General features: G+C 42.6%; 1 protein-coding gene and 1 long non-coding RNA gene across 2 annotated transcripts; one reads left to right on the forward strand and one right to left on the reverse strand.

Moving 5' to 3' along the window:
- Window positions 1-619: 619 nt before the first annotated feature.
- On the reverse strand, window positions 620-4,950 carry LOC138965410 (uncharacterized). The gene is made up of 3 exons (XR_011455443.1): window positions 4,168-4,950; window positions 3,291-3,381; window positions 620-2,289 (listed from the first exon to the last, which is right to left on the reverse strand). It is a non-coding gene; the product is annotated as an uncharacterized lncRNA (long non-coding RNA).
- Window positions 4,951-5,767: 817 nt separating this feature from the next.
- Window positions 5,768-19,637, forward strand: LOC138965398 (zinc finger protein 658B-like). The gene is made up of 3 exons (XM_070337535.1): window positions 5,768-5,834; window positions 9,541-9,760; window positions 15,495-19,637. Exons 2-3 carry the CDS (start codon window positions 9,576-9,578, stop codon window positions 19,015-19,017), a joined length of 3,708 nt encoding a protein of 1,235 aa, XP_070193636.1. The 5' UTR covers window positions 5,768-5,834; window positions 9,541-9,575; the 3' UTR covers window positions 19,018-19,637.
- The last annotated feature ends 4,558 nt before the right edge of the window (window positions 19,638-24,195 follow it).

A 24,195-nucleotide genomic window follows, 5' to 3' on the forward strand; every position in this document is an offset into this window, starting at 1 on the left:
TAACCCGCTATTACGAGCTAGTCGTGTGACAGAGAGTTTTCTTGCACACGAGACTGTAGATGTTTCACGACGGCTTTAGCCGGAGTGAAACAGCAGCAGTCGAGTGTGCAAGAAAACTCTCTGTCACACGACTAGCTCGTAATGGCGATTATGTCTCACAGCTTTAACAGAGGAGAGAACAAACACGTTTTGCGTACTCACGCTTGATAAACCTAAACACAGGAGCAGCCATTGTGGAGAGATCTACTTTTTGACGAAAGTGACCGAACAACTATAAATGACGTCTCGGAATATGTGAATGACGTCACAGTCATCGTCACAGTCTGTATCTTTTGAAGCATCGCAATCTTCATGACGTCTTTCTGTGTCTGCATCCGCGAAATGTTTGTTCTTTCCGGGATCTTTGTCATCTATGTCAAAGAAACTACAATGGGAAGAAGGATAACTTCCTCATTGGGCATGCTTAGAAATGAGAATGGCTAAATATGAGTTATTCCCCTTTGCTGCATGCTGATCAGGCTGTCTCTTGCTTTGTTATGACTAGTACAGTCGATCTTTCTCATGTTGTGACTTGCTTTATTTTCACATTTTCGGTATTTAAAACAGCAAACACACACACACACACACACACACACACACACACACACACACACACACACACACACACATACACTGAAGAAGTTTCCATTCTGATTCGGTTATTTTATTTGGTGCTATATGTTTGCTTCACATTGTTTCTTCTTTTACATTGCTTGAGGTATCCCAATTCGCTAAACACATCCATAATGCATGCATGGCTCATTCAAAAGAGGGCAACTGAACAACTGATGCCCAATAGCAATAAATACTGAACAACTGAACAATAAATAGCAATAAATGATGACAGTGCCAAGTTTTTAAGTACAAAGTGAAATCATGTGACTGGACAAAGGCACAATTACAAAATACAAATAAAAAAATCGTGGCCCATTTTAAATTAAGTTCTCAGCTCATGGGGAAGCATAAGATGACCCTAGAAACCGAAATTAGGAGACCTCCCGCCCCCAGGGCAGACTAAAAAAAAAAAGGGGGGGGGGGGGGGCTAATTTGTGAAAAAGTATAAAAGGAATCAAAAACTGTATACATGTATTTAGTTAATACCCCAAAAATTGTATAGTATATACAATGTCAGACCCTAAAGAAAGTTTGTTAGTCATTGCTTAGGCAAAACAAAGCAAAATAGTCTGTTTACGGTATCCCGACCAACCCTATTTTTCCCCGCCAACCCTAGACCTTTTTTTTGGCATTTGGAGAAAAAGAAAAAAAATCAATTTTGTTCCTGTTTTTTTGCAAAATAATTTAAAAAGATGGTTATAAAAAAAAAATTAAGAAAAGCCGACCTACCGACCCTCTTTTTGTGTGCCTATGTTACTGTAAACAGACCAAAAGGTACATCAAAAACAACACACCAGGGATGCTACTCTCCCCTTAAAAATAGCCATGAGTCATAGGTGTGACGTTTGAATCTTTTAGCTAAATAAAACCATAGGCAATTGATCGGAAATATCAGGAAAAATCTTACAAGTTTATTATTTGTTTGCTTGGACCAATCCTCTTGCCGAAGTGTTTTACAGTAAAAATTGATTTTACGTCAAAAATATCACAGGAATATCGAATGTTGAGGTAAGGCTGGGATAGCCAAGTTCAAGAATAACGGAAGGTGACTGTTGAATGAATCTTTTTGAAAATGTATAAAAATATAGATGGTAGGCAATTCAAAATTAAAAAAAAGGAGTCTCTCGGAGCATGGACTTTTGAGTCAAAAATTAAAGAAGGCTCTATGAGCCGAAGTACATGTTTTGTCTTTTGTCTTTTTTTTATTTTGAATTCCCTACGATCTATATTTTGATACAATTTTGGACCCTCTTTGTACGGAGAGAGTTGGCAATTGTTAATCACATTCTCTCATCTCAACTCTCCTTCGGCTCCTTGGTAACATGCGTTCCGTCTCTGCCAGGATTGGACACAGCAGCAGATAACCGGTAAATATGTAACAGGCATAAATGGCAAAATAGCTCGCCTCGCCTGATAATATATGAGATAACTGTTCTATTACAAAGTCTTTCTTGGGAGGCTTGGCTAATTTACTCGCTCGTTTTACACGGGGTTCCATCGTTTTCTTTTCTAATCGGAAAACCTTGCTCCTCAGTTTGTTGACCTTCTGCCGAAGTTCCGCTTCACGAGGGGATGGGGAGGATGACGACTTTGATGCTTTACATCCTATGTCCTCCAGGATCGCCTGAATGTCATCTAAAAAAGAAAACACACACACAAAACACACATAAAATAACATAACCATAACAAGTTACAACCTGGAAGAAATTAAAACATGTGTAATTCAATCACAAAATGAAAATAAACAATAGCGTAGGAGGGCAGGCCAGAAATGAAGTGTATTAGCAACTATGGATACGATGTGGAACAATGATGGAATTGACCTTGTTTGGTACTGAATGGGTGAGGCCATTAGAACTGTACCCACGGAATACGCGCTATATAAGCTTTATATTGATTGATTGATTGATTGATTAGGACAACAGTACCAGGTAAACTCCTCACACACCATGCCTCTTTCTTTCTTTATTTATTTGGTGTTTAACGTCGTTTTCAACCACCAAGCTTATATCGCGACGGGGAAAGGGGGTGGGGGTGGGAATACTAATAGAGCCACTTAATTGTTTCTTGTTACACCATGCCTCTAACAGGATATGTTTCCCATCTTTACGTGTGGGAACTACAGGTACAATTTCATCCATCCATGCATCCGCCCTATACAGCTTCTTCTTCTTCTGCGTTCGTGGGCTGAAACTCCCACGTGCACTCATTTATTTGCACAAGTGGAATTTTATGTGTATGACCGTTTTTACTCCGCCATTTAGGCAGCCATACGCCGCTTTCGGAGGAAGCATGCGGGGTATTTTTGTGTTTCTAAAACCCACCGAACTCTGACATGGATTACAGGATCTTTTTCGTGCGTACTTGGTCTTGTGCTTGCGTGTACACATGAAGGGGGATAAGTCACTAGCAGGTCTGCACATAAGTTGACCTGGGAGATCGGAAACATCTCCACACTTAACCCACCAGGCGGCCGCGACCGGGATTCGAACCCTCGACCTTCCGAGTTAATAGACCGACGTCTTACCACCCCGCCACAGCGCCCGTCACCCTATACAGCAATTATCAACTATGTAATGGATGGGTTTAAACATTTTTTGATGTCAGGGTGTTCTTCATGGTTAAAAATCTCTTACCTGGTTGAACAATTTGTGCATCAGGCGACAGGTCGGTGCTGGCTTCATTTGTAGCTACCCTTTGTGATGGTGGCTTCCTCCCACTAGCAACCTGCAAATTGCACAGCTCTTTAACTGACAAACTCACAACCAACACCCAGTCACAATGAAACATTTCTCCCAATTTCATGGCATTGGTCTTAGGCCACACAAAAAAGTGTATGTTTCTGGTAAGGCAAAACAAAAAATAATCTGTTTACGGTATCCGGACCGACCCTATTTTTTTTCCCACCGGCCCTAGACTTTTTGGGGGCATTAAAAAATAAAATAAAAATATTCAGATGGCTAAAATACAAAACTAAAAAGCCGACCTACCGACGCTATTTTTGGGGGGCCTATGTTACCTTAAACAGACTTTTTTGTGACCTAACATGACTAAAGGTGGAGATTTTTTTTCTAAACTTTTTTTTTAAACCATCTTTTTAACTATTTTGTTGAAAAACAGGAAAACAATTGATTTTCGAATACCCCTTTTATTTTTGAAAATGCAAAAAAAAAAGTCTAGGGTCGTCGGGAAAACATAGGTAGGGTCAGGTGACCAGAAACATACAACTTTTTTGTTGTTGACGCCGACCGTATACCTTTTTTGCCATTTGGGGCTGTTTTTTTGCAAAATAAGTTCATCTTATCATCATAATCAAGACGTCGATCCAAAATAAGTAACTTTTTTTTGTTGGCCTTATCATTTTTTTGCGCTAAATGCAAACAGGCATTATTTGATGGGAACAATGCTGTTGTTTTCAATTCTTACATCAGCCTCAAACTTGTCATTACTCAACCTGCATTTAATAGTGTGCTTCTTTGGTTTGCAAAAACCTAAAACCAATAAATAAATAACCTTCGGTGGTGGATTGGGCACTGCAAACAATGTTGGGACAGCATTCCACACAAGTGATCCTCTCTGCAGGATTGTTTTACTGGTTGGCCTCAAAGTGATCAGTACAAAGCTTGAGACCTTGAACATCAGCTGGCTGCAGCTTTTCAAAGTCCTCTCGCCTTGTGAATTGCATCCATATTCTGCACCTAGTTTGACAATAAAAACAACAATGTTATTGTTAAACTAAGCAAAAAGGAAAGGCAAAAAAAGCTAAATCAGATCTTCAGTCTAAATCTAACGCTCTGCCTGAGCCCTGAACGCAAAACGGATGAGTGATGTACCTTTGTACTGTAGTTTTCCCGTAAGCAAGGTTTAATAAAGGTTTCGGCAAATATGCCCACGGGTTTGTCATCAAGTGTAAACTGTTGTTTTGTACTGACTGCTGTCTCACACTCACAGTCGTAAGTACTCGCTGACGCTGTAGTCTACTGAGTGAGTTGACTCGAGCCATTGCCATTCTCATTCTGAAGAAGGTAAACCTGATGAAATAATCACTGCACAACCCACCTTTTTTCTTCTGTAGGGAACTTGTGGAAAGTTTTCCCGAAGCAGCTCTGTTTGTAACGGGCGTTCTTGCAACAAAAAGCCGAGCACAATTTACCACCACCTCGCACACGATCGGTACCTACGCGATCCGCCATTTTGTTTTCGCCGCCAGCATGTGACTAGGGACGATAACCCACAAACACTTTTTCGCATTTTCTTCGCAAGTTCCACGTCTTCCTTATGTACAGTGTTTGTCTATGTTCACAACTCTGTCCTTACAGTGTCAGACTAACAGGCCTCCTGAGCGAGCCACTTTCCAAGGGCAGCTAAATTCGCGTATGGAAACAGTACTGTCGTCTGGGATACCGTTTTCAGTATTCTGAGCGTTGAAGAATTTGTAAAGAGAAGAAACGATAACAGCAGGAGAAATAAAAGTCGTGTGTGCATTTTGGGTTTTTTTGGGGGGACGATTTCGAGTTTGAATCCGTTCTTGCACATGCTCCAAAGCGCGTAACATACAATCTTGCACACGTTTGCTTTAGTAGTGGCAAAGAAGGAAAGCGTGTGACATATCAAGATCAAGATCAAGATATAGCCGCCATCTTTGAAAGGTAACGTCATTATTAGTCACGTTACCAGATCACGTGAGATACGTCACGTGAGTATAGGGTATTATATTTACTGGCGCCCTGGACTCACAGTGTCTAAACTAATCCTTGACGAAACTACCTCTCAGGTTGCCTAAGCATTTTGAAAAAAAATCGAACGCATGCTTGGTTCGCTTCTTAACATCAATTAATCAGTGGTCCCCGCGCAGAAGTACACAACTTCAGCGGTAATCATGCATAGTCGCGGCGTTTCACATGTGTCTTTTTAGCCAAATACCAATCATTAGTGTGTTTTTTTTAACCAAACTACGGTTGAAAAGGCTATTATGTCTTTGGGAAGAGATTGGCGTGAACAAGAGGAACTTTTGGCTGCAACTTGTCAACTGGTGTCAATGACATTCCATTTTTGCCCGCTGCATTTTGGTTAAAAGACACACTAAAGTTGGGTAGAAAGACACATGTAAAATGCACGATTTCCGGTGCATTTGTGCACTTTTGTGCTGGGACCACTGAGTTATAGCTGGGACTAGCACGGTAAGAAGCGAACCAAGCATGCATTCAAATTTTATCAAAATGCTTGGGCAACCTGAGAGGTAGTTTTGTCAAGGATTAGTTCAAACACGATACATAGGACCAGGCTAAGTACTAGTACCATTAGTATTACTGAGTACCATGGCATAGGCATAGTTGGAAGGCGCTTTGGCGCCATAAATAATCTTCCTAATATTATACACCCCGTTTATTCAAGGCTATATCGAGCGTGTGTCTCCGCACCTGGACTCTTTAGCTCAATCAATGGTCGTGATGCTGTTTATAGTCTCCAACACGGAGGCATTTTTATTCCGTTTCGGTGAACGATAACGCACAGTTTCGACTGATTCATTTCTTGTTGACTTTCAGCAATATCTAGACCGTTTTAAATGGTGACATTTCACTTATCTGCGCGGGACACATCAATAAAAATAATAGTTTAAGCTTAATTAGCGGTCCATTTATCGACAAGGAGTCATGCACTGGGGTGTAGCTAGACATTTTCATGTCGAGACATTTGGCGAACACTGTCAGAAAGCTTTAGGACATTTTGGAAAATGTTCGGCTATTATTTTGGCTCATCGAAAGTCACCGCAACATTGAAGCACAAGAGGGGAACACCAATAGGCCTACAATCATTGTCAGGAACACAGAACATATACAGCATCCTGCAACTGAAACCACCAGCTTTAATGACATCTTTATGGAAAATGAAACAATGCAGTGATGGTGTGACTGACAGCTGACCATGTTTTGGGTTTACTGGTGTTATTCTTCAATCACATGTTTCCTAGTCGTGGTACACCACTCTCACTCCAGGACACTCACATTTTGGACACATATCAGTGATGGTCTGTTTTCGTTTTACTGGTCTGCCATTCTCCTTTTTGTTCTAGTCAACTTTGATAGAATCAGTCACAATGTTATGTGACTGCCGATTCAAACGAATACTTTTCGGACATTTGGCCAATAAGGACCTGAAAGTTTCTGCCAAAGTAAAAACAAATCGACGAAGGGCCAATCCAAACGACACCCCTGGTGTAGGATGATCTTCAAATACCTTCAAGTTTACAAGATTTATATATTATGCATCTCTAAAAAGCTTGTTTGTTCTAAGATTTAGAGTCAGGAGAGGCCACCTAAACCCTCCGGGCTATAAAGTATAATGCTAAAATTTAGACCCCCCAGCAAGGGCGCTGCCCCTGCACCCCGCCGGAACCTTGGCGGCCCCTGGACCCCGGCCTTCCAAAATGTTCAGTCCTGGCAACATTTTGGGCTCCCACCCATGGTACTGAGTCTATTCCCTACAAATTTAAAAAATACACCCCCTTTCGATCAGGAGGATGAAGCGGCAAGCCAGGGTAGCCGATTGAAAATTCATTATAGTAATTCAACGTAGCAGAGTTCCACACAACCCCAAAAGTCAAGGGTATTCATACCCTTTCAAGAAAAAAGTAAAGGGTTTTTATACCCCTTCCAGATTTTTCACAGGGTATGAGTGACAATCGGTGTATCCATGAAATGTCATTTTTTTCCCATATGATTGCCTGTCTGGTAGTTCTCACCTTTGCCATTTTGACGTTGTGACAATACATGTACCGTACTTTCCGGGTCATAAGGCGCGACTTTTTTCCTGGAGTTTGACCCCTGCGTCTTGTATAACGAAGCGCCTAATCCGTGTATGAAATACGAAAAAAATCAAAGAGACCGCCTGAGTACCAGTCAAACAACTTGTGATAATGCATGTTTCAGCTACTAGGTACTACCCTGGCCAAGTTTCCTCTCAAGACATCAAAGAGACCGCCCCATAGGTTAAACTCGGTCACTGACCCCGGTGCAGGAAGTGTTTCCTCTCTCAGATCTATGACAGGGGAAACACCTCTCATAGCAAAAACTGGGTCATTGACCCCTGGGAAGAAGGTCAGTGTCTAAACAAGGCAACCCAGCTATCACAATGGACCTGCCTTTGATCTCCCCGCACACATAGAGCACACATATTTCCACCCTGTATTCTTCCTTTGATGTGCGGCTTATTTTCATTCTTCGACCGTTTGTTACCGGTATACTTTTTTAATTTTGGTGCGCCCTATCGGCCCCCTGCGCCCAATGGGTGACTGGATTACAATTTTGTTTAAAAAGAAGGGGGTGCGCCTTATGTGCTGTAGCGCCTTGTAACCCGGAAAGTACGGTATATATATATGTATCATAGTGTATCAATGCATTAAAGTCTTTTTTTCTTTCTTTATTACTTCAATGGATACCTTTTTTTTCTATTAAGTCGCGAGTTTTCGTGTAATTTTCTTTGGATTGTAAAATTAAAATGATGAACTGTCTGAATTGATCAGGCATGGGAATTGTCCGCCAAAAGGCACATTTCCGCCAAATTGTTTTTTTGTTCCGCCAAAAAAATAAATGGAAGAGGCAAAAATGGTTCTAAAAACTGAATATAATGGCAAACTTGGAGCTAAGATGACACCAAATTACACCAGTTGGGTTCTTTGGAGAAAAAAAAAATCCACCCAAAATGCCCCCAAACCCCCCTAGCAGGGCCAGGCGCTTCGCGCCGTCGACTTTGCTATTACTTACAAATGTTCAGCCTTTTTTACTATTTTCAATTCCCATGCCTGATTGATGAATGATACTGACTCACTGCTGCTCTGGCTGCAACCGCCAAACGACAATTTTGTCTGTTTGGGGTCAGGTTTTTGTTCTTGGTTTTGCGAGGCATTTTTTTGAGCAGGCGACAGCACCGGATAGGCTAAAGCGAATAGTGCCATCGAGATGATCAGTTTAAAGATATCGCGCAGTTTGAGGACAAGGGAGGCAACCTCTGCTTCACGGCGTGTCAGTGTCGACAGAGGAGTGGCACGAACACGGCGTGTACTTTAGTGGTCTCAGTAGAGCAGGCGGCCTGCGTGCTGTTGCTTGTAAACTAGCAAAGGCTATACCCTTTCAGCGTTTGACTCGTACGTTTTTTTACCTCTTTGGAAGAAAACAGTTACGTATACCTCTTCAGGGAGCATCTCGTACGTGATTTGGAGGGTCAAAGGGTATTATACCCTTAATTTTATGTGATGTGGAAACCCTGACGTAGTAGGATATCCTTATTTGGTAAATGCCGAGGGCAAAACTCCTCTCGAATATCATGCATTTCGTGCGTTTAAAACAAAATCGTGGACAGCGCTCCAATACCCAGTGTCAAACTGTTGCTGTGATTGTGTGGGTGTGGCTGTCGGCATAGTAACATGCATTTGATTGGTGGATACTTTTAGTCAAAGCACATGTATGCTCTCTGCACATGGAAATCAAAACATTGGCAGTGTTATTAACACTTCTCAAAAATAACATTTTTTTACATACATTTTATTTTCTATACTTTTTTTCCCCATGGTTCATTCATCATCTGACATATATCTTTTTAGCAAAATCTAACCATAAGATTATTGAAAAAAAAGTAAAAATGTAGACGACCACCTTTAAAACACCTGCTTTTGCTAGGTAAATGCAGTCCTCCTGTGCTGTAGCATTATTTGTAACTCAGAATCTATGGTTTAACTTTGGATGCGTTTACATGTCTTAGCAATAACAACAACTTGCCAATGCCAGAATCAAGCTGGTTTAACTTTAAGTACCGGTGTTTGTGTTACTAATTTTTTAGTCTTGTGGATTTTTGACAAAGTCAATTTCACCCATTTGTATGCCCCTACAGGTCTGTAACAAAAAGCGAACAGCTTCACAAGATCAATGGAATCGGGGGAAACGGCACTGCAAGTCATGGCGGTGCCAGATGATGATCAAGTTGAGTGCAAGGTGGAGACCATCAAACAGATCGTGGTGATAGAGGATGATGTTGTGGATCTCTGGCACACTGTGGGAGCCTCACGTGGCCTGACAACAGATGCGGATGTCTGCAGGTTTCTGCTCTCACTGTGAGTTGAAATGGTTTGAGGGACTCCGGTCTTTTATAATTGTTTGTAGAATTAAACTTAAAAGAGCAGGATATATATAGTGCTGAAATAGAGTTGAAATGGTTTGACTTTGAACTCTTGTCTTTTAAAATCCTCTTCCTATGTGGAATTTAAACTTAATGAGTTGGCTAATGTCATAAAGTTATTTTTTTACTCGCCCATATCAGGGATGTTGCTACAAATTCATACCTATAGGACAAATGTCCTAAGTTCTTCAGCATCAGTAGGACATTTGACCGCTTTCAGAAAGTGTAATAGGACATTATGAATTTGTGCCAAACAGCTTATAACACATTTTATGGAATTGTTCCAAAGTCATGCGCCCACACACACACACCCACCCACGTTTTTTTCAGCGGCATAATTCAGTACTTCGTATCGAAAACAAAAGCAGACGACAAATTTAGTCAGTTGGAGTTGTCTCCCGTACTCCTGTAGCATGCACTGATCTAAAAATAATCCACTATTTTTAGATGAGTGCGCTGCACCGAGACGGTTATACCCAAACGACGCAAACGGTTCGGGAATTCCCGACAAAAGAAAAGATCCGCACGCGGCACTGGCAACTTCACTTCAGTGTCAGCTGAACACGAGAGCGTTCAGTCTTTTAGTAGATTTGTATTTTGAAATGAAAATTAACGAATATCGCGCTGTCCGAAGGAATGGAGTACATATCGGACAATGACCACGCTCAGGCTAAAACGATAGGACATCTGATCGACATGCGGCGATGTGAATCGGACATTTGGGGATTTTCATCGTTATATGTCCGATGTCCGACGCCTAACGACATCCCTGCGATATATATATACTGTTCAAAAAAAGAAACGCATAGTTGCTACTTGCCAAATTTGTTTTATTTTTCGAAAAAATTAACAGAAAATCCAATATTTAGATTATTTGTTTGAAATTTGGTATGGACACAGTTGAATGCTCACACAGTTCATTTGCATCTTCAAATCAATCAGTCAATCAATACGATTGGGTGCCGAGGCTGTCAAGTCAGTAGGGGGTGTGACTGCCTTGAGCAGCAACAACTGCCCGGCACCTTCTGGGCATGGACTGGATCAGATGCCGGATATCTTGCTGTGGGATGGTGTCCCACTCCTCCTGAAGTGCCTGCAATAGATCGCGGTGATTTGCCGGCGCTTCTTCTCGCCTGCGCACACGTCTGTCCAATTCATCCCAGAGGTGTTCTATCGGGTTCATGTCTGGCGACATGGATGGCCAGGGAAGCACCTGGACATGGTGGTCGGTGAGGAACTGCGTGGTGAGTCATGCTGTGTGCGGGCGAGCGTTGTCCTGCTGGAATATGGCATCCTGGTCAGCCAGAAGAGGAAGGGCGTGTGGGCGCAGAATTTCCTCCACGTATCGCTGGGCAGTTATGCGCCCTTGGACGTGCACCAGGGTGCTCCTTCCAGCGGTATTGATCGCCCCCCACACCATGACGCCTCCACCACCATGAACGGGTGCCTCATCCACACAGTTGGGCGCGTAACGTTCGTTTACTCTCCGGTAGACCCTCCTCCGACCATCATGTCGCTGGAGCAGGAAGTAGGACTCGTCGCTGAACCACACGTGTCTCCAGTGATTCCGGACGGTCCAGCGAAGGTGCTGGTTGCCCCACTGCACTCGGTTCTGGCGATGGCGGCGGGTGAGGACAGCTCCTCTGTAAGGTCTGCGAGCTCTCAAACCAGCTTCATGCAGGCGGTTCCGCACGGTCTGGTCCGATAATCGGTGTGGCCCGGGGAGAGCCTGGACAGAAGATGAGGTCGACAGGAAACGATTCCGGAGGTGGCGGAGCCGTATGAAGCGGTCGTGAGCAGCAGTTGTCGCCCTTGGTCTTCCCGCTCGTGGCAAGTCAGCAACGGAGCCAGTGGCTTGAAACCTGACCCACAGTCTACTGATGGTGCTCTGGGACACGTGGAAGTGCCTGGCGATTGCACTTTGACTTTGGCCTGCTTGTAAACGACCCAATGCAATTTGGCGGTCTTCTCTGCTCAATCGGGCCATCTTTCGTCGCTGAATTGTCGTCTGATTTCTTTGTGGCGAACAATCCGCTTTTATGGGTTTTGGAAGACATGGTGAGAGCTCAATATTCCCCGAGTTTCACGAGATTACACTGAAGCATGACGAGTGGTCATGCCAAATGAGCAATTTTGACATTGTAGCCACTGATAACGCATGCGTCACGTGCAGAGCTCACTTGTGGCAATGGACGAAAGGTCGACGGCCAGATAAACATTTTCTGCAGTTTGGTGGATATCCTTGTAGCCATATAACTAAATTAACCAAATATTACAAGCTATGCGTTTCTTTTTTTGAACAGTATACAAACAACCCAAATAACCAAAAGATACCAATAATGCCAAAACACAATCAGACAGGAGAATCAATACACTTTTTGTTGATACAGTGGAACCCTACTTTTAAGACCTAAAAAAATATGAGAAAATCATTTCTTAAAAAAGAGGGAGCCTTAAATGGAGGTAAATTTACAGGGGTTATGAACAGAAAATGTAAACAAGTCGCGTAAGGCAAAAATACAACATTTAGTCAAGCTCAGTCGAACTCACAGAATGAAACTGAACGCATTGCATTTTTTCCGCAAGACCGTACACTCGTAGCATCGTCTGTCCACCGCTCGTGGCAAAGGCAGTGAAATTAACAATCCAGAAAAGCGCGGTAGCGGTTGCGCTGAGGAGGATAGCACGCTTTTCTATATCTCTATTCTTTTTAACTCTCTGACCGTGTTTTTAATCCAAACATATCATATCTATATGTTTTTGGAATCAGGAACGGACAAGGAATAAGATGAAATTGTTTTTAAATCGATTTTGCAAATTTAATTTTAATCATAATTTTTCTATTTTTAATTTTCAGAGCTTGTTTTTAATACGAATATAACATATTTATATGTTTTTGGAATCAGAAAATGATGCAGAATACAATAAACGTAATTGTGGATCGTTTTATAAAAAAAATATTTTAATTACAATTTTCAGATTTTTAATGACCAAAGTCATTAATTAACTTTTAAGCCTCCAAGCTGAAATGCAATACCAAAGTCCGGCCTTCGTCGAAGATTGCTTGGCCAAAATTTCAATCAATTTGATTGAAAAATGAGGGTGTGACAGTGCCGCCTCAACTTTTACAAAATGCCGGATATGACGTCATCAAAGACATTTATGGAAAAAATGAAAAAAACGTCTGGGGATATCATACCCAGGAACTCTCATGAAAAATGTCATAAAGATCGGTCCAGTAGTTTAGTCTGAATCGCTCTACACACACACACACGCACACACACAGACAGACACACACACACAGGGATCGCGTTTACCGGTAATTTCCGGTATTTTACCGGTTAAGATTCGCCAATACCGGAAAAAATAGTGGATGTCGGTCAGACATACCGATTGTTATTTAGTTTGACCGGTAAAAAAAAAAGTAGTAATTACAAAAATCGTTTGTCAGTACGAGAGAGAGAGAGAGAGAGAGAGAGATTTGGATGGCTTGTTGTGACAGCGCTACAATGTTGCGATTATGTCTCCATTGATGACACTTGATGTCAAGGTGTCAAACATGACGTCAAAAATCAGACATCATACTTTTCGCGCCATTTCTTTCGGTTCCCGGTCCATCGTAAAATCTTTCAGTTTATGTTATAAGGGACGGCGTCTAATAGCCGACATAGCATCATACCGGGAAATCACGTACTCACACCAGCTTAGATCTTTGTCTACATACAGTTGATTATTGTGAGGCGAGTCGATTGCGATGAAGAAGCAACGATCTTTACTGTCTTTTCTACCCCCAAGAGGTGAGAAAAGGCCTTTGAATGAAGGAACTGAAAGTGAAAGTACTTCACGGCCTAGTACATCTGCAGAGCCCGAGTCTCAAGCGGCGGCAAAGAAACCAACATCGGCATCTTCCACTGACTGTCAAACGATTTCAGGAAAAATGGTGCAAAGAGTTTCTGTGGTTGCGGACAGAGGGGGAGGGGGAGAACTTTCTCATGTTTTGTGAAGACTGCAAAAAAACACGTCAAAAAAATGGTTACACAAGAGGTTGTCGAAATTTTCAACATTCATCTCTCGAAGACCATTCAAAATCGCTAAGTCATAGAAATGCTGTTGGCTCTGCGCGTGAAAACTTTTTGACAACAAAGACTAGGCGAAAGTGAAACTGTAACAGTAAGTAACTAGTGAGTAAGTCTTCCAGTGGCGTGATTACTATTTGCTTTCCTATTTTATTTCGGAAGTCTCTCTCTCTCTCTCTCTCTCTCTCTCTCTCTCTCTCTCTCTCTCTCTCTCTCTCTCTCTCTCTCTCTCTCTCTCTCTCTCTCTCTCTCTCTCTCTCTCTCTCTCTCTCACAGCGGCTGCTGATGTGTCACTGTTAAGTTGTGCGACAGTTGCTTTGAGGGGGGGGGGGGGGGGAGAAAAAACGTCCGCATATCACTGACATTGATTTAATGTATTGTAAGTCATTGTTTGTATTTTACTGGTTGCCTTTGCAAGCTTACCGATTTTCGTGAGAGCCTTGTAGCCAGCTCATGACGTCATACCGGTTTGAAAAATACCTAGCGCGATCACTGATACACCACGACCCTCGTCTCGGTTCCCCCCTCTATGTTAAAACATTTTGTCAAAACTTGACTAAATGTAAAAAGCAAGGTCTTAAAATGAAGGAAGTCTTATATAGGGTGAATATGTAAGACTTCCTTCTGTATGTATCTTACATAGGGGGTCTTAAAAGGGGGTTCCACTGTATTCAATTTTTTCCCATCTTAAAGGCACAGTAAGCCTCCCGTAAACCATCACAGAGCTCCCCGGGCGTCTAAATACAGTACAAGCATACTTCCATTTGAACGCTCACCGAACGGGAACATCCTGGCTGCTTTCTGTCGAGCGTGAGACATTTTCCAAGAATTTATTTTCGTGGACTTGGCCCTGAAGAACAATGGCGCCTCGTTTTTGCGCTAGACCTAACTTTTAAAATCTAAATAATAAATTGACAGCTTGTTACACAAACATTCTTTAATCATAAAAGAATTCGTTTTTCATCAAGAAAAGATCAGAACAATTCGAAGTTGTGAAAGTTTAAAAAAAAGAAAAGCCCGGAAGCAGGGTCACGCAAGGGTCGTAGCAGACGACGGCCCGGTTTATCAGTGCAAATCGCCGTTCCTCTCAACAGTCAAAAGCCATCGCTAGAGTTCTTGTGAACCACAGCCGTTGTTTCGTGCATAAAAAACGTGCTATTGTAGATAAGCTCACGTCGAGTCGCATTCAAATGACTAACTATGACGACTGCATTGTGAAAAGGGGGAAAACTGGATCACACGGGTTCACGATGGCTCAGGGGTAAGATAAACCACGCAAAAATAAATTCTTTGAAAATTGTTCGCTCTTTACGGAGGGCACCTAGGATGTTCTCAATTGGTGAGTGTTTAAATGAAAGGGTGTTTGTACTGTGTGTAAAAGCCTGACCGTATCTGTGATGGTTTACGGGAGGCTTACTCTGCCTTTAACTTAATTTCTGAAGGTCCCATGTTTTTTTTAAGATAGACTAAATTTAAACGGAGAAATTCAATAGCATGAACTTAAGTTTCGCAATAATTTCTTACTTCTCTTAAACAAGCCCAGCCAGTTGAACTTGCTCATGCAAAGACTAAGATGAATATTCTATGCAACAGGTACGTCAGTGACGGACAAGAAGCAAGTCTTCGGGGTGTCCGATGTGGTCGCTGTAACAGTCTTCTCACGCTGGTCTGTACCACATGTCAGCTGCCAACACAAGGTCCTTCACAGCAAGGAGCTCCTTCGCAACCCTGCTCCCAGAATTGCCTACCTTCCCCGCTGCCTTCACATGACATCCCACTGGGCCAGTCATCACCTCGAAGCAAAATGCCTTTGCAACAAGCTCCACTGTCAGGAATGTCTACACAAGAGAGTATCTCTTCAAACGCTGCATCAACCACTTCAAAACCCACAACGGAGGAGGTCTCACTCACACAGACCCTGTCTGAAAGAGATGAAGACTCAGATGGTTTTTTGAACATGCAAATCAGCGAAGAGGATTCAGATAATGAGATGGATTTTGAGCCAGAGAAAAAGGGTCAACAGAGAGTGGAAAAAGACCTTGCAAACAGACCATCACAACCAGAGGTTCAGACAGAGGCTTTGAAAGCGAAGAAGATATGCAAAACTGCTGTTGTGGTACTCCATAGATGTGACACTCCTTTGTCAAGAAACCAAACTGTCTCAAAAGATGGAAGTAACTTAAATAACAGAAGTGTGGAACTGTCAAAAACCAAGGGTACAGAGCTTGCTCAAGGATCAAAGCCGACCAACAAGCACAGAGACAATCATCGCCCAACACACACTTGTCCCACCTGCAGCGAAGAATTTGTATCGAAGAGAGAACTAAACATACATGTCAAGAAGCAGGCGTGCAGCTCTGCTCAGCAGGTACCTGATGGTGATGATCATCTCCCAACACACACTTGTCCCACCTGCAGCGAAGAATTTGTATCGAAGAGAGAACTAAACATACATGTCAAGAAGCAGGCGTGCAGCTCTGCTCAGCAGGTACCTGATGGTGATGATCATCTCCCAACACACACTTGTCCCACCTGCAGCAAAGAATTTGTATCGAAGAGAGAACTAAACATACATGTCAAGAAGCAGGCGTGCAGCTCTGCTCAGCAGATACCTGATGGGGATGATCCTGAAGGGAAGGGCGATGGCAACGTCCACAAGGATCCATCAGCAAACACACACAAGGAGTCGGCAGCACAAGATGGGACAAGTTTACCAACAGCAGCAAGGAAAACTCCCGTCAACAAGCGGCGTGATTTAATGAGGGCTGCAGTACCTGATGGGGATGATCCTGAAGGGAAGGGCGATGGCAACGTCCACAAGGATCCATCAGCAAACACACACAAGGAGTCGGCAGCACAAGATGGGACAAGTTTACCAACAGCAGCAAGAAAAACTCCCGTCGACAAGCGTGATTTAATGAGGGCTGCAGACAAAGCAAGGAAGGCCGACTATCGAAAGAATTTTCTGCGGATACAAAAACAGAAGGAGAAAAACGGAACACTTAAGAACACAATGAAACAGTTTATGTTGGGAAAGTTTCGAGTCCAAGTCGGGAGGAAGAAGACTAATTATTACTACTCCCACTACACATGTAACACGTGCAGCACTGTGTTTGAGACTGCCAGAGAGTTAAATGCACACAAGTACCCAAAGGAAAGATGCGAACCAAATGATGGGAAGCAAGGTTTGGATGCAAAATCTTTGGAAATCCTGGCCAGAGTGAAAGAGCGTTATCTTCTTTGCTGTCCTCACTGTACTCAGGTGTTCTCCAAAAAGACACAGTTAAAGTCACATGTTCTGACACATGAGGAAAAAGATGAAGACTCCTTTGATCATTGTTCCTCAGAAGACGAAGACCACCAGCAGCCTGGCACAGAGGCGCCCCAGACAGGCAAGTACGCCATTTATGGTGAGCTGCGCCACCAGATCGGTTCCGGAAAATATTACTCCAGCTACACATGCTCTCAGTGCAGGAAGGTCTTCAAGTTGAAATCTGCCTTCAACAAACACATGGAGCGACCCACTTGTGATGACGACATCAATGATCTACAGTTCAAACGGTTCAAGATGGAAGCGGTAGTCACCGATGCCCCTCGTGTGAAAAGAAAGGCTGCCTTGAATGCAACATTTGTACACGGAGATGACGAGCAGGGGTGTGAAGGTGCGGAGGAAACCTTTGATCAAATTGATGATGATGAAAAGGAGGATGCGTCGTTCTCTACAAAAAAAGTGAGAAGAGTCAAGTACAAGTACAACCCTCAGAAACAGTACAAACAACATACTCTAGAGGAATTTATGGCCGGAAGGTATCAAATCTATCTGAAGGAAAAAGGTGCCATGTACTCGCATTACACTTGTTTTAATTGCAACACTGTGTTGGAAACAGCGTCAGAATATTACCTGCACAACCTAGGCCGAGGGAACAAGCCTTGTCCAAACCCAAAGGGAGATCAGCCACCTCCACAACCTGGGCTGGACCCTCAATCCATAGAACTGCTGCTGAAAATCAAGGATAAACTCTTGTACTGCTGTCCAAAGTGCAATCTGGTGTTTGGCAAATACAAATTTCTCAAGGAGCATCGCATCACACATGCTTACACGCTGAACAGTGATGGCAAGTATGCTTGCTCAAGTTGCCAAGAAACATTTTCTGAGTATGAAGAGCTGTACCAGCATGTCGATATCTCACCAAGGAAACACAAATGCCCTGTCTGTAGGACAGGTTTCATCTCGCACTGCCAAATCAGCGCCCACATGTTAAGCCATCCAGATGATCAGCGTTTCACAAAATGTCGACGCTGTGGCGAAACCTTTTCAAGGAGTGAAATAAAAGCACACCACAAAACCCACCGTGACCAAGTTAAAAAGTATACTCCCAAAATAAAAAGTATTTGTCCTTACTGCGGAAAGGGTTTTTCATCTGAGCTCACTCTGTCACAACATCTGTCTGTTCACAGCGACGAAAAGCCTTTCAGCTGTGCAGTGTGCGGTGCCAGTTACAAGCACAAAAAAACTTTGAAAGATCATCAGAGGATTCATGGAGAGAAGCAACTGCAGTGTGCAATCTGTGGAGAAAAGTTCTACAGGGAATTGTGGCTCAAGTTGCACATGGAAAATCATTACCACGGGTCGCAGTTTCAGTGTAGCATCTGTGGCCATGTGTTCAAGAGAAAGCTGTATCACGATAGACACAAGAGACGTCATTTCCTGCCAAAGAAAGAGGAGTGTAACCTTTGCGGATTTACTTCCATGGGCAAAGCTGACCTCAGAAATCACATGAGAGTTCACACTGGTGAAAAGCCCTTCCAATGTTCATTCTGTTCAGCAAAATTTAGTCGACAGGATTACTTGAGGAAACACACCAGAATTCACACAGGTGAGAAGCCATATGCGTGTAAAGACTGCGGGAAAAGGTTCATCTGTGCAAGCAGCTATAAGTTACACCGTGAGAAACGGCACAGGGACAAGTTATTCCCATGCTCGCAGTGTGGGGCAGTTTTTGTGGACCAGCCCCGGTTGGACCTACACACAGAAAGGGAGCATCTTGTGGTTACTGCACAGCAGGTGGCCCCCAGCAGTTCAGAATTAGAGCAAGCTGTTGCCAGCATCAAATAAAGAGTGGGAAGGCCTAGAAAGAAACGGAAGTGGCATAGATCTGGTGTTGTGGAGTTCTACAGTTGTGAGAATTGAACATTGCCCTGGTCACTTCTGGAGTACAGTTCAGCACAGTCTATCTGTTCTTCCAAAAGAGTGAGACAATCTGAGGAATAACAAAGTATTCTCTGATTCACACAGCAGTTCTCTGCTATATTTGGCAATGATTTATTGAAATTATTGGTGACACTGACATTTGAGGAAGTATTAGACTTGAACACTGTTAACCCTTAGGCTGGTTGTCGCGACATATGTCGCGCTACTTTACGTATACTTTCACCTGGTTGTCACGACATATGTCGCGCTACTGGCTCAGTCTGTTTGGTCGGTTCCGATTACCTCCCATGGATGCGAAAACCTATATGACTGTTTTTTGTTATTTTTCTCTCTGTTAATTCACCAGTGGCTATGTAACATGTGTTACAGAATTGCACCAGTGTAAGGGTTAATGCACCAGTGTAAGGGTTAATGTACAGATCTTGTAGTTTTGCACAACAGCGTAATTGAGCCCAAAGTCGACTTCTCGAAGTTCTTTTTTTTGAAAACTCAGTGCTTAAGGCAATTTGAGGCCTCAATCATGTAGAACTTTACAAAAAACAACAGTTGAATTTTAATTAATATTTGAAATAACGATTAATGAATTTCTAACTGCATATTCATTAATCCTTATTTCAAAAATTATTTTAAATTCAACTGAAGTCTTAAGTAAAAAAAATCGTTCTCTAGGATTGTAGATATGTATATGAAGTTATGTGTATCCTTGTGCCAAATATTATGCATTTCTGATGTATGATGTTGCTGTGAAACTTTCCTAGAAATCCAATATGGCACTGTTAATGCCAGTTTCCATAGCAACAGCAGTCTTATGTCCTTTAGTACCCCCCGCGGGTTAGGGGGAAGAATTTACCCGATGCTCCCCAGCATGTCGTAAGAGGCGACTAACGGATTCTGTTTCTCCTTTTACCCTTGTTAAGTGTTTCTTGTATAGAATATAGTCCATTTTTGTAAAGATTTTAGTCAAGCAGTATGTAACTTGTAAGAAATGTTAAGTCCTTTGTACTGGAAACTTGCATTCTCCCAGTAAGGTCATATATTGTACTACGTTGCAAGCCCCTGGAGCAAATTTTTGATTAGTGCTTTTGTGAACAAGAAACAATTGACAAGTGGCTCAATCCCCTCTCCCCCCTTTCCCCGTCGCGATATAACCTTCGTGGTTGAAAACGACGTTAAACACCAAATAAAGAAAGTAAAGAAGGATTCAACATAATAAGTATGGGTCATACACGACCCACGCCATCTGAATAGGTATAAATTCCAGACCTGTTTACCAGTACGATTTGGGCGTATTTTGTACAACAAATTATTATCGGTACGCAAATACGCGACACACGCACAAAATACGCCAAAGAAAAAGTCTAGAATACGTTTTCCGGTGTTGGTGTGCTGATTAGGGGATGGTACAACCGATACCGGTTTCGGTCGAAGGGAGATAACCATGACAGCGAGTCTTCAGCTGTGGAAACCTTGTTCAGTTGTTGGCACGTGCGATCGTCTGGACAATCGTGGCAAAATGAAGCGGGAAAATGTGCCAGTTTCGGATGACTGTACCAAATCTAAACAGCAGAAGCAGCAGATTTTCTCGGAGAAATATAAGAAAGAGCCAGGAATTGTGGAGTCTACTATGGGAAAAAGTCATGCACACTGCAAGTATTGTAAATCAGATTTCTCCGTTGCCCATGCTGGGAAATATGACATCGAACGACACTGCAGTTCCAAAACTCACTTGGACAAGGTTGCTGCAAAGAAATCCGCTGAAAGCTGTCAAGGAATTATGAAGTTCATTCCCGCAAAGCAAATCCTGCCAGAAGAAAAGGCTGTAGTCCGTGCTGAAGCAATGTTTTCTGGGATGATTGTAAAAATGAACTTGCCACTGTCAACCGCAGATGTTATTTCACGAACTTCATCTTTTCATTATTAATCTGTTTGGAAGACACTGGTTATAATGCTGCCCCCCGCGGGTTAGGGGGAGTCCCATATTGGCTGGGACGAGAAAGAATTTACCCGATGCTACCCAGCATGTCGTAAGAGGCGACTAACGGATTCTGTTTCTCCTTTTACCCTTGTTAAGTGTTTCTTGTATAGAATATAGTCAATGTTTGTAAAGATTTTAGTCAAGCAGTATGTAACTTGTAAGAAATGTTAAGTCCTTTGTACTGGAAACTTGCATTCTCCCAGTAAGGTCATATATTGTACTACGTTGCAAGCCCCTGGAGCAATTTTTTGATTAGTGCTTTTGTGAACAAGAAACAATTAACAAGTGGCTCTATCCCATCTTTCCCCTATCCCATCTCCCCCCTTTCCCCGTCGCGATATAACCTTGAATGGTTGAAAACGACGTTAAACACCAAAGAAAGAAAGAAAGGTTATAATGCTATAAACTGACAGGTAAATAAAATTGTTTTATCCCTGTTGTATTGGAAGGAGTTAAATTCTGAAGGTGTTCACATGACATGCTATTCTTACACAAACACGTTTGCACCCACGCGTACATTTTCCCTAGCCCATATGGCTTTGCTTGCAAAGTACACCAACTTTTTGAAAAATACACTCAACTTTTTGGGAAAGTACTCTTGCCTCGGGTTTAGGGTAAACAGGTCTGAAATTCTTTACCGCCTCTTTGCAGTGACCCACACCATCAGAATACATGTATGGATAAACGCCGTAAAATGGCTCCTTCAATTCCTTTGTTCGTCCAGGTCTCACAACATCGGGACTATACAGGCAGTGTCTCAGGGAAAGGCATTTCCTGAGTTCGAAGGGAGACTCCTAACGGTACCATAATCGGGGGTGGTCTGGTTTCTTTTACGTGTCTGCCACGGCGCTGCGCTGGGGTAAAACCATACCGCTTATCAGTAAACAATGAAGATAAGATGTTCCCTTCCCCCTTTCACCAACTCGTGCACACTACCCCCATGCAAAGAGTCAGGATGCTACCTCAATGTGAGCACGCTGACACAAAAATATAAACCTTTCAGCATTACAAGCTGGTTATTGCGCTGGTCCTTTACGTACCGCAAAACAGCGCGAAAATCAGAATTCTCATTCAGTCTTGACTTGTTCATATGTATACACGTGGTTTGTCAGAAACTGTGTGCATTCTCTGTTATTGTCGTGGTTTGTTTTTAAGCTGTTTGTGTTAGCTAATTCTTGTGTCTTTTTAGGACTCGCATCTACCGTCTAAAAAGAAAAGAAAAAGCGACACATACGGACAAAGTGAAGTGTTAATTCTTTTTTTGTACTGACTTTGGTTCACCTGCAACCAGTCATGACCTGATCATTTCTTTCTGTATAACCATTACTTGATGCCGTAAAAAAATGACGTTTTGCTTCGGTTTTGATAACATTTTCTTGGATTGATACCTGCTTGCTAGTCAATTGATTTGATACATTGTTGCCACATTCTCACAGGCCGACACAGATGTCCCGGCCGTTCAGTGTTTGTAAATTAACGTTGAAGGAGACCTTGTTACATGTATGTAAAGAGTTGGTATCAAGTTGTATCCTATATACGTGAGGGAGACACTCATGAGATAACAATATCGTTCAAACCACACGTGTGTATATCATGTAAATAAGGTCATGTCAAACGAGTTTGGCAGGAACCTGCTTTTCGACTGCTTAGGCCACAAAAAAAAAATAGGTCTGTTTACGGTAACCCGACCGACCCTATTTTTTTCGCGCGACCCTAGACTTTTTTTTGGCATTTGGGGGAAGAAAAAAAAATCTTTTGGGTTTTTTTGCAAAATAACGTAAAAATATGGTTTTTGGGGGGGAAAAAAAGAAGAAAAAAATCCCGACCTACCGACCCTATTTTTTTGGCCTATGTTACCGTAAACAGACCTATTTTTTTTTTGGGGGGGGGCCTTATTATGATGCCAGTCACCGAGACAAACGTCATTATGGAATTAACCCTTTTACACTATTCTGTTTCTCCTGGTAGAAGTTTCAAAACTTTCAGGTCACGCTACACTTTCTAGAGTGACGTGTCTTTGCTTTGACGTCACTTAGATTGAACGAGGCTTTGGAATAGCTTGGATGAGGTTCCAAAAGAAGCGTCTTCAATTTGGACGCGTCCACTGCGTGACGTTTTGATTAAAATACACGTATATATATATAAGTTCAGTATGTAGGATAAACAGAATACTACATGAGTTGTTGTGTCGTACCAGATGTACACTCGTTGTTTTTTCAAATGGTGAACAGCTCGCTATCGCTCGCAGTTCAACATAAAAAAATTACCTTGTGTAAATCTGGTACGATACAGTAACCCATGTAGTATACTCCATTAAATTACATATTCTTACTCCGAGTCACATATTAGCATTGACGCAGTCGATAAGCTAAGGTGTCTGAAACGCTATCCCGCCTATAGTCCAAGGGAAGCAACCCAAGCTAAAAAAGTAGCAAGCTTGCTACCCTGGGTTGCCTCCCGTAGCGTATCACGCCACAGATCTCGTACCCGGTACGAGACAACCTCATTCGACTCCTTTCAGCCAGAGAGACAGGTCGTTTTTTGCGCTATGCTCCTAGGCCGTTTCGTTTTGTCAGCCTGACACCCACCGGCCTCGGCTTCCCGTCTTCTCCTAGCTGGTTCCAGTTGGTGAGATTGTTCCTTGTTTTATTTTGACATTGTATTTGATTCTGCTGGAAATTGCTTACGTCCTCTGGACTCAGAAGTTTCTTCAGCGGTTTCTAGTTGCGTTGGTCGCCATTTTGGTGGCCATTTTTTGCTAGCACGTGGTGTTTCTACTGAGTTGGTTTTCGTCCGTGCTCGGACGGTGAGCTTACTCGGTAGGAAGTTAGTTTTAGATGCCTTGTAGGTATCTTTGTCTTGCTAGTAAATATTTTTTCTGCTGAATTTCTTGTCCGCTCTGGACTTCGATTTTACAGTAGTTGTTTTGTTGGCCTCCAGTTGGAGCCATTTTTCGCTAGCACGCTGTGTTTCTACTGAGTAGTTTTTCGTCCGTGCCCGGTCGCTTTACTATCTTGGTAGGCTGTTAGTTTTAGCTGCTTTAGCGGCTACTGCGCTAGTGCTAAGTTTATTTTCTACTAGGATTCTTCATCCGTTCTGGACTTAGA

Source organism: Littorina saxatilis, linkage group LG4, assembly GCF_037325665.1.
Source record: "Littorina saxatilis isolate snail1 linkage group LG4, US_GU_Lsax_2.0, whole genome shotgun sequence".
NCBI lineage: Eukaryota > Metazoa > Mollusca > Gastropoda > Littorinimorpha > Littorinidae > Littorina > Littorina saxatilis.